At 34.3% G+C, this 12,207-nt stretch overlaps 1 protein-coding gene across 2 annotated transcripts in view; it reads left to right on the forward strand.

Annotated features, from left to right (window-relative positions):
- Positions 1 to 12,207, forward strand: part of LOC145295924 (ciliary microtubule-associated protein 2-like) — a 92,297-nt gene that overhangs the window by 52,835 nt on the left and 27,255 nt on the right. For both annotated transcript variants that reach the window (XM_080141740.1, XM_080141741.1), the window contains exon 6: positions 6,779 to 6,922. In XM_080141740.1, the coding sequence (XP_079997866.1) occupies positions 6,779 to 6,922 (144 nt within the window). The remainder of the gene's footprint in view (positions 1 to 6,778; positions 6,923 to 12,207) is intronic.

Raw genomic sequence — 12,207 nt, forward strand, 5'->3', positions numbered from 1 at the left:
TCTAGGACCTATCCCTTGCTCCAGCCATCTTGGCTATCAAGAGTGATATGCACTTCATCCGTGAGTAAAACTTTGGAAAAATCCGTTTCAATCGGTTTTGTATGTGATGTTGCTTTAATGGAGGCTTATCACAGGCTTAACAGACTTTGCCACTTCTTTCAGAAGGCGACATTGAATACTTTTTGATACATTCTTCAATCCAACTTGGTCAAAGATTTCTCGACTTGTCTGCCCAGGGTTCTTAACAATTTCACGTTTAATTTGGAGTAGAGAATGGTGTGAAACAACTCTAGATTTACCTTTATCAGCTCTCTTACATATCTTTGTAGGGTCCTTGACAAAATTCTTCACAATTGATGGTACCTTCCTATCATTTCCGATATTTCGAGGGTAGTTTTACCTTTTGTTAGCTGTTCTGTAATAGTACTCTTTTCAGAACTACTCAAACCACCTTTACGACCCATTTTATTAACGAAACAAACTGCCTTGTTAATAATTTGACACACCTCAAATACCGTGGATTCAGCAATTATGATGGCAAGTTGTTTACATTGCATGGAACAGTAAGAAAATTTCACAGTATGCGCAGCTCAGCATTGCCAACGTTTCCAAAGCTTTTGATACAAATCTACTGGTAAGTTTCTGAAATATATATGTATTTGGTAAAACTGGTAATTAGTAAAAACCTGAAGAGAGTGCTCAATACTATTGCAGAGCAAATATGTGTTTTATTTTTTTATTACCATTTTATCTGTTTGGTTACATGTGTTTCAGATGTTGAACCATGTTTACGATCTAACAGCCTCGTCAGACCTTACAGAAGTGGTTGTTAGTATTAGGAAGAAGACTTCTTCCTAATATTAACAACCACTTCTGTAAGGTCTGACGAGGCTTTTAGATCGCAAACATGGTTTCAATTTCATTTCAATCGATTTTGTATGTGATGTTACTTTAATGGAGGCTTTGTCACAGGTTTAACAGATTTTGCCACTTCTTTCAGAAGGCAACATCGAGTACTTTTTGAGGCATTCTTCAATCTGTCTTGGTCAAAGATTTCTCGACTTGCCTGCCCTGGGTTATTAACAACTTCATATATATATATATATATATATATATATATATATATATATATATATATATATATATGTATATTGTGACATAATCCTTAAATTGGATTACATATTTAAATAAAAATTGAAATATTCAATTTTTAGGCCAACGAGAAATGTATCTTTTTTTTAGTCATTTTTATATTTTATCATCAAGGCAAAATGAACATGCTTTCCAAGAGAGAGAGAGAGAGAGAGAGAGAGAGAAAGAGAGAAAGAGACAGGGAGTATAGTAGAGAGAGAGAGAGAGGTGAGAAATCCTTTTACTTTTCAACCTAAACCCTGCTAGTTGCTAAGCAACAAAGAAAAGAGAGATATAAGATATGTATTGAGAAGAGAAGAGGGAGAGAGAGAGAGAGAGAGAGAAAGAAAAAGAAGGAAAAAAGACCTTTTGGTATAACAGTGGCCACCTGGCCACCGTGCTGAGCGGGCTTGTGAAAAAAATTCCCACCCCAATATTATTACTGGTGTTTCTTGTTTCATTCTTTCTCATGTTTTTTTGTTGGGTTTTCCCTCGTGTCTCATTCCTTTATTTTTATCTGTGTCACATGTGCGATGAAATACTGGGATTTTGCTTTCCCATAAATTCCCTTATACCTCCCTTTTTGGTAACATGTTACAAAGATGATTCATTTACTTTTATCGTAAGTTTCCTTTCATACCTCTACGTCTATTTGTTACTTAATTCCCCACCTTTTATTGCATATGTTAATATGTTACTATATATATATATATATATATATATATATATATATATATATATATGTATATATATATATGTGTGTGTGTGTGTGTGTGTGTTTGTGTGTGTGTATGTGTGCGTATAAATAATTATAGATGTACTGAGCCTAAAGCTGCTTTTAGGACTGCCAGCAACCACTGTAAAAGAGTAATAAAGAACGCGAGGGAGTTGTATGCTCAGTCCGTTAAGTCCAAAGTGGCTGAGCAGTGACTTGGTTCCTACCAGTTTTAGCAAATAGCAAACAGAATCCTGAACAGAAACGTGTGATCTATTCCAACCATCATCAACGGACCTGAGGTAATCTCGTTAGCATCAGACAAAGCCAAACTCTTTGCCAAGAACTTTGCAGCTAACTCTATCCTATGCGACCAAGGCCGTCAACTTCCCTTATTTCCTCTTGTATCTGAAAACATGCTATGCATATACAAATACCTATGCGTGATGTTGCCAAGCTAATCAAAAACCTTGATTCCAGTAAAGCAACTGGCCCTGATGGCATTCCAATTATAGTGCTGAAAAAGCTTCAACTAAAACTAGCTCCCGTACTTACAAAGCTATTTAAGTGTTGTCTGAAGGAGAACTGCTTCCCAATACCCTGAAAACCTCATCAGTATGCCCTGTATTTTAGAATTCAGGTGATCAGTCATCTTCCTCTCAGTACAGACCAATAAGTTTTCTGTGCGTCATGAGTAAGTTGCTGGAATCTGTGTTAAATAGTTAAGTAATTAAGTAGTCAACCACCTCAGCAAAAAATAACCTTCTTAGTAACATGCAATATGGTTTCCATTCTGCTAGATCTACAGCAGATGTGCTAATGGTTATATCTCATAGGACTAGTGAATCTCTCAAAGTACGCTTCCTTTCTAGGGCAATTACTCTTGACATATCAAAGACCTTTGATAGGGTATGGCATAAAGGTCTACTTTACAAGATCTCCAGTTATGGTATAGCTGGAAATATCTTCTCAATTATTAAATCATTTCTCTCTGATAGCTTCATAAGAGTAGTAGTTGATGGGCAGAAATCAGAAGCTCACAGTATTAATGCTGGAGTCCCTCAGGGGTCTATTCTGGGCCCAATTCTCTTCCTGATCTACATAAATGATCTTCCAAATCACATCCTAAAATTATTCATAGATATTTATGCTTACGACACTACCATCTAAGACAACACATCAAAGGCTGTAAATGACCAAGTTCTCTTTGATTCTTTTTCATCTGATCTTGAGCATGTAGTAAAATGGAGAAAGAGGTGGCTGGTTAATTTTAATGCATCTAAATCCAAGCTTCTATCTTCACACCATCAACACTCTGATCCCCATATGCCATTAACTGAAATGAATGGCTTTTGTCTTGGGGAGGCTCCATGTTTTGACAAGCTTCTGGGATTGACCTTTACTCTTGATCTGAAATGGAACATGTACATCAAAAATGTTGCCAAATTCGTTGGAAAAATGGTGGGATCGTTCTACTGCTCCAGCAGATATCTCACTGCTGATGCAGTTCTGTACCTATATCAAAGCCAGGTACGTCCAAGGATGCAGTACTGTTGCCACATCTGGGCAGGAGCTGCTAGAAAGAGCTTATCCTGCCTTGACAGAGTTCAAAATAGATTTTCTAACCTAGTGGGAGATGCTCTTTTTTCTTCCCTGCAACCTCTTTCCCACAGAAGAGACATTACAAGCCTGTCTCTGCTTTATCATTATTTTCAAGGTAAGTGCTCGTCTGAGCTCCAATCTATTGTCCCTCCCGCCAAACTTTCACGAAAAACACTCGTCTAATTGAAGCCACTATCAATAATTTCCCTCACTCTTTATCTGTGCCTAAACCTAAACATAAATTCCATGAACAAAGCCTCTTTCTTTGAACTACACACCTATGGAACTCTCTTTCGTTTGCCTGCTTTTCAGCTGACTAGAATTCGGTCGTCTTCAAGTCCAACATAAACAAATTCTTGTTGCACCGTCCCCTTAAGTAATCCAATTTACCAAATTTCCACTACTAACGATTACTATATTATCCCATTGACTAGTGTGTGCTCATTAACTCTTATCCTCGAATGGCCTCTGGGCCTTGATAAGTGGGGACTCCTTTGTGAAAAAAAAATATATATATGCATATATAAATCAATAAAGAAAGAAAATGACAATATAAAACTATATAGTTATAGTGTGGGGAAAATAGAAACGGTCATACAAACGGCCTAACTGTAAAGCGCCCACGTGTCTGCCTGCCATGTGCATTGGATAGGAACAAGAGAAACCAAGATGGCGTCTGCGATATTTAACAGAAAAGGTCTCATGTGATCTCGCAAGATTCACGTGGGTGAATGTAATATAAAGCAGGTCGCTTGGAGGAGTGGGTGAGTTTTTTCGCCGTACAGACGGTTACTCAATGCATTGGAACGAGTGAAGGAGGTTCCAGTTCTACAGATGGTAAACAAGTGACATTACAAACAGGCGGTTACTCAGTGCATCGGAACGAGTGAAGGAGGTTCCAGTTCTACATATAGATATAGATTTATTCATTTATTCAATAAAGTATACATCAATTGGAGTGTAGGGTAAGGGAGAACTCTTTATACCGCGGTATTTTGAAGCCTAATGCTTCTCACTAGAAAAGGAGAGAAGGTGCTAAGTAACATAATAGGGATGCGACGTCTAGAGATAATTACATTAGGAGCAAAATAAAATATTGAGGCTGTTTGGGGGAAATATATTGATCTCTGTGATATAGGAGGAGTATAATTTTTGTTATATATTGCAGGTAGGTATATTATTCAACGGGAGAGGGGAAGATGGGTTTCTGAGAGGTGGGGCCTACTAGGGGTGTAATAACTTGGAATTACTTTAAACTAAGTTTAAGCTCATGGTGGTAGGCTTTCCATCTTACATTAATTATAAATTTATTAACTGCTGCTATTAGTGTAGATATATAAGATTTTCGAGAAGGGGTGGAGATGTTTTTAGATGAAAGGGGGGATGCATTCCTTATTGAACATATCGAGATAAGTAAAATCAAGCTTTACCTACTATTTATTGATTTCTGTATAAACTCCAAAACAATTTATTGAGTTTTACATTATCCTCTTAGAGAATTGATCTTTTTCTCTTCCTTTAAATCCCCTCCCTATATATATATATATATATATATATATATATATATATATATATATATATATATATATATATATATATATATATATATGTATATATATATATATACACTGGACGATATATATATATATATATATATATATATATATATACACACTGGACGATATATATATATATATATATATATATATACACTGGACGATATATATATATATATATATATATATATATATATATATATATAACTATATATATATACACTGGACGATATATACATATATATATATACACTGGATGATATATATATATATATATATATATACATATATATATATGTATATATACATATATATATGTATATATATATATATATATATATATATATTAATTTGTGGAAAAACTCTGCTAAATTAAAAAATAGTTTTTCCATTATAAACTTTTAAAAAGTTTACTATTTTCATCTTATTTTATTTTTTAAGTTTTCAATTGAATTACATTTTATTTCATTTTAAGTTCAAAATAATTTAGTTTGTCTGGTATATCAATATTTTCTGGATTAACAGATGAGATTGATAAATCTAAGACAATGGCAGAATCCTTAGAAAATGACTTCCAGACTGTAGTGGAATTGGGCTGCAAATGGATGGTAACGTTTAATACTAGTAAGACTAAGCTGCTCTCCTTTAACAACTACAAGACATCTCTCCAACCAATGATATCCATGACAAATAACACTCTACCTGAGAATTTACGAGCAGAGAATAGATCGGACAATTCCAAAGAACATTTGCAATAATAATATTTATAGAAAAGACTGAGAATAGCAATATCACGTCTGTGAGAGAATGAATGCAGAGAAGAAAGAGTGTGGTGAACTAAATTGACAAGAAATCTCAAGTGAGGTAGTTCTAAGAAGACTTTTTTATTTTAATTAAAATCTTTTTGATATATTGTCTTTTATAATTCTTTATTTTTTATTGTAACATTTTATATATTTAGTTCATTTATGAAACAACTTTGTTAAATTACATATTCGTCTGTGTATTATTTTTCAAAACTTTTGATGCTAAATTTTAAAAGAAATGGCATCTTTTCTAAAATATTCGTTTTTATTTTCAATGCTGTTTTCTTTGAATATATTCACTTGATCTGTTTTAGATATGATGCATTCCTGGTTTGATATGACATGTACTGGAAATGGTTTTCGAATGCTATCCGTCCTGGGGGTGGGTGATGGTGGCTAAGTGGTTAACGACATGGATTGAAAATCTGGATGTGACAAGTTCAAAACCAGTTCTTCAAAAACACCTTCACATAGGGATGTTAGCAACCTTCATATTGTTCCTCCTGTAAATACTGATGTTTTTCTAGAAAGAATTCTATCTAGAAATATATCGGATGAAACAAATGCCAACAATAATCATTTGAGTCATACGAAATGAATGAATGATGCTGAGCAATTGTTATCCAATCTTATTGCATTCTTTGTCATCTAGAAGATTATGTTTAGGATTGAGTTTTGATAGTATCAGAACTAGAATAACTCAAACTTGTAACGACATGGAACCCTTTTTTAACATTTAAGTTAAATCCTTTCTTAACATCTTTCTTTTCTTTGTTGGATGAAGAGATGAAAAAAAAAAAAGGTTAGAATCGACTTTGTCCTTAATTTAACTTTTTGACTATACAAATTCTCTTGTCTGTTTTTTTTTATCGTGTTGACCTGTGCCCATGAAAAGAATACATGGTAACCTTAATACTTTAGTAGACTCTATAATATTTCTTTTTTTTTTTCCTTTTTTATGCTTGTAGAATAATAATCCAGGACCAGGAACTTATAACTTAAAAAGTGAGGTGAATTCTTTGTTATCAAAAGTTGTTGGTAAAAAAGGACCATATGAACTGTTCACTGGAGTACGAAGTAATCCATTGACCACTGGGCATTTGGCATTAGGGGTAAGTATTTTTAATCTTTCTGACTTTGTATACAAAAGGGGGTAAATTGGACAATTATAAAAGTAATACATAATAAAATGGATTCCCAACAGGTGTTATTAATCAGTTTTTAGACTTTCACAGTATGCATATGAAAATATGTGCATACAAAAGTGAATAATTAAACAACAAATATATGCATGTATATATTTATATTTGTGTATATGTATATATATGTATTTTTTACATATTTCTAAAAGTGGGGCGACTATTCAGTTCTATGTCAGAAAACTCTTCCTAGCTCCCATGGGGAGCTAAGACATACTGAATATAATTATCACTAAAAATAATAACAAAAGCGACATAACTGTGTATAGTAAAGTATATTTATAGGATAATATTTTAAGAGGGTTACAAATGTATAACTTTCCTCCTTCGTATATGTGTGTGGTTCCATAGATACCATTTATAATGAACCATTCTCTTCATCACGGTTTCAATTTTTTTTTTTTTACACAGTGGTCACCACTTATCAAGTCCCGGAAGCCACTCAGGGATAAGGGTTATTGCAAGTACATTACGTTAGTATGGAGATTTGATGAAGTGTTTACTTAAGGGGGCGGTTCATTAGGAATTTGTTAACGTTGGACTTGAAGACATCCAAGTTGTAGTCCGGTGGGAAGCAGGCAGACAGAACAGAGTTTCACAGGTGTGCAGTTCTAAGAAAGAAGCTTTGTTCATGGAATCCGCGTTTTGATTTAGGCACAGATATAGATTGGGGAAAATTTTTCCCAGTGGATTCAGCTAGACGGGTGTTTTTCGTGAAAGATTGGCGAGGGGGGACCAGAGATTAGAGTTCAGACGAGCACCTGCCATGGAAATAACGATAAAACAAGGATAGGCTCGCAACGTCTCTTCTGTGGGAGAGAGGTTGCAGGGTAGAGAAAAGGGCATCCCCCACTAATCCACGAAGTCTATTTTGTACTCTGTCAAGGCAGGATCAAACCTGATCGATTGCACTAGTATGTTACCTGTTCACACTCTCTGTTGTGATTGAAGTGCTGCCTCTGAATTTGGCTTGCTTCCTGAAGTGTTGAAGTCAATAAATGGGTGCTTCTCTCCTGATGATGATTAAAGATAGTTGAAGTGTCTTAATTGATCGGTTCTAGCTTTGCTATGTTGATTTTTTAAATCTAAAAATCAAAATTTCACATTTGTTTTAGAAGATCAGTATTGAATGGAAATGAGAATGCATGGAGCATTGCAAAGAAAAGATAAAAGATCAAGAGAATATTGTTTCTATTTACTTGCCTCTCCACGAGGGCAGAGTTAGACACAAGGTCGGTTTTTGATGTGGGGAAAATTCAGCTCCCTAAAAAAGAGGATCTTTGGATAATAACAAAAATTAAAATTGTCTCAGTCTAGAAGGATTTCTCCTCCACTGACCGAGAACAGAAATGGTGAAGTGTAGTATGAAAACAAATACAACACTTTGTTCCCAACCAAAAGGCACAAGAATGTTGTTAATATAAAAATAAGGATATATTATCGAAAACACGGATAGTGAATTTATATAAAATCATGGCAGTAAATTAAATGACAGTAATGACAATTTCAGTATTGTATAGGATAGATTTAGGGAAAGAAATCCGCACATCATTTTTTCAAAAACCGCAAATTTAAGCTAAATTGAATGTAACTTTTTAAACAATCTATACCTCATTTGATTTGCCTTTTATTCCTCTATAATTTTATCTGTTCATATTTGACTTTTAATTGAAGTATCCTAATGTTTATGTCAATTTAAAAAATTAACTTCAAATTGAGAAGGTAAAAAGAAACTCTGCACAATGGAAAATTGTTATTTAAATGTAACTTTAGAACATTAATGCAACACAAATACAACAGGAGCACAATGAATTAGTAATAATCTTTAGTAGCATAGCCCTTCTGCAATTTGACAGCTTGCAATCTTTTGGGCATTCCTTGAATTACTCTACTGCAATACTCCGGTGAAAGGACATCCCACATCTCTTTAATTTTTGTCCAAAGTTCTTTCAGATTTGAAAATTTTATCATTGCCTGGCTGTTGCTTGATGTAATAGGAGTGAAGTCTGGAGATTGTGTAGGCCAATCCAAACACGGAATATCATGCTCTTTGACATCACCAGCTTGATGAATGGGAGCATTATTCTGCATGAAGATGGGGGTTATCATCCAAATTCCGTCCAAAGTAGGGTAGAAAATGCTCAGATAATATAGTAATGTACTTAATTGAATTAATTCAACCTTGCAAGTGAACTATAGGCCTTGGACCAGTGGCACTAATAATGCCCCACACCAAAACTGAACCTCCACCACCTTGCAGCATTGAAACTGTGCACCTAGGATTAAATTTTTCGTCCTTCCTTCGATGGACGTACTGCCTACCATCACTGCCTAGCCTATTGAACTTGTTTTCGTTGCTAAAAATCATTTTCAACCAATATGAAGAGTAATGATCTTCATTGCATTTAACGAAGTCCAGACGGCACTTTCTGTTCTTTACAAAAATCATTGGTTTGAGTCTTGCAACACAGCCTCGCAAATTAAATTCCTTCAATCTGTTCTTAACTGTAGAAAGAGAGCACTGTCTAACAAGATTACACTGTTGTGAGATTTGAGGAGCCATTTCAAATCTGTTTCTGAGCCCGCAGATCTTAATAGCAATGTCTTTCCTGTAAGAAGTAACTCTTGGATTACCAGACTTAGGGGCGTCACAAACACTGCCAGTGTTTTGGTGCTTTTGCACAGTCATTCATGCCGTTTTCTCATCATATTTCAATCTGCAGCAGATTTCTTAATTGAATAAACCAGAAAAGTGGAGATTAATGAGCTCTTGACGATCACTAAGAGAAAGTTGATACATATGGACTAAATGTTATGTTGTATAACCTATCTATATAAGAACCAGGTACGTCCAAGGATGGAATACTGTTGCCACATCTGGGCAGGAGCTGCTAGAAAGGACTTGTCCTGCCTTGAAAGAGTTCAAAATAGACTTTGTAGCCTCGTAGGAGATGTCCTTTTCTCCTCCTTGCAACCTCTATCTCACAGAAGAGATGTTGCGAGTTTGTCTCTGATGTATCGTTATTTTCATGGAAAGTGTTCGACTGAGCTTCAATCTATGGTCCCCCCCCCTCGCCAAACTTTCACAAGAAACACTCGTCTAGCTGTAAACACTATCAATAATTCCCCCCACTCTTTATCTGTGCCTAAACCTAAACGTAGATTCCATGAACAAAGCTTATTTCTTAGAACTGCACGCCTGTGGAATTGTCTTCCGTTTTCCTGCTTTCCGGCTGACTACAATATGGTTGTGTTCAAGTCTAAAGTAAATAAGTTCTTGATGAGCCGTTCCATATAAGTTATCAAATTTACCAAATTTTCATTACTAATAATTACTATATTGTCCAATTTCTACTGTACACTCTTTAACCCTTATCCTTGAGTGGCATCTGTGCCTTGATAATGTGGTGATGCCTATGTAAAAAAAAAAAAAAAAAAAACCACAACAATTATGATGAGAGATGCTTTGTTGCCTAAAAGGTGGATATTTTAAGCTGGTTCTAAGCTCATTTGTTGCTGCAGAGTTTCTATTTGCCTTCTCGATTTGAATTTAATTTTTAAATTGATGTGGACACTAATTAAATGTCAAATATGAACAGGTAAAATTATAGAGGAATAGAAGGTGAATCAAATGAGGTATATGTTGTTTAAACAGTTACATTCAATTTAGCTTCAATTTGCAGCTTTTTGAAAATGACAAATGCAGACTTTCTCTGAAACGCCACAGTATATATATATATATATATATATATATATATATATATATATATATATATATACTAGCAAGCCACCCAGTGTTGCCCGACTTGATGATGAATGCCCTGGAAAAGTCACGTGTGATTAATGTTTAGTTTTAAAATATGCAAACGAGGAAATGATTTGTAGCAATTTTAAATGGTACCTTTTCTTTTATCATAAATTGAACTCATTAGTAAGAAAAAAATTAAAATAAAATGGTGAGGTACACCCGAGATTGAACAGGGGATCATTAGATCTGTAGTCGAATGCTGTACCACTGAGTTATATCTCCAGATGACAATAAATTTGCTTTTTTTAAGAAGAAATTATTTGCTGAGATTTTATTATCTCCCTTGGCCAGTGTAACATAAAATATTTCCCTGTAAAAATTCTTGTTTTTTATTTATAAGAGAGAAAGACTATTTTTAAGACAGGATTTTTTCGATTTTTGATGCTTATCAGATGAATTTCTGTACAAAACATATGTAAGAACATTGCCAGACATATAAATTATTTTTGTATAAATTTGCAAAAGATAGGCTCAGCCGTTTCAGAATATATAAGAAAGGAACTCATACACACACACACACACACACTCACAGTGACTTTTATATATATATATATATATATATATATATATATATATATATATATACGCTCATAAGGAAATTGCCGGTGAGTTACCTCGCTTAAGGCATTGCTTATAAGAGAAAACTGGTTTGAGCTCTCTGACCCGTTGAAAAGATGTTTACATTGTTGACATCTAAATCTAGATTTTGCTTACATTCAGCAGGTGCTGTATGTGGACTGTCAGCTCGATGATAAGGTTTCGATCCCAGCTTGAAGCATTTGCTTGTCTAGCCGTACTGTTTGAAACAGTACTGTCCATGGATGGCTATATATATATATTTTCAAAGATGCCCATAAATATGTTGGATGCTTTCTCGCAAACTTAATGACCATTTCTTTTACCAGAGTAACAGAGCTGCCTGTTCTTGACGTTTTTGCTCTGAGCAAAGCATAGTATCTCTTCTGATATTACACTTCATCTTTTCTGCCCTCGATTAGTGAAGGAGAAGTCTTTTAATTTTTTTTTTTTTTTTAATTCAGAGAACATCTTTTGGTGAGCAGTATTTTCATACAGTTCTTGTGTCATGGAGATGGCAAGTAAACAGGGACTATTTAAGTCTAGCATCACATAAAAGTCAAACCTAATATATTTTATTCGTCAAACAATCGAGTAATCCTGTATTTTCATATTAGGACATTTTGTATGTCAAACCGTCATTGTGATTTTATCCATTGCAGGAAAATAGATTATAGAAAAATATTTCCAGCTCAGTAATCAACCTTTGAATATTAGTTACATGTATTATTGATTTACATTTTTATTTACCAGTATCCTTCTATGTAAGTAGTGGCTATATATGTAATTGTCTTTCATATTTTTCTGCCTCTGA

Source organism: Euprymna scolopes, chromosome 16, assembly GCF_053919585.1.
Source record: "Euprymna scolopes isolate OS-2025 chromosome 16, ASM5391958v1, whole genome shotgun sequence".
NCBI lineage: Eukaryota > Metazoa > Mollusca > Cephalopoda > Sepiida > Sepiolidae > Euprymna > Euprymna scolopes.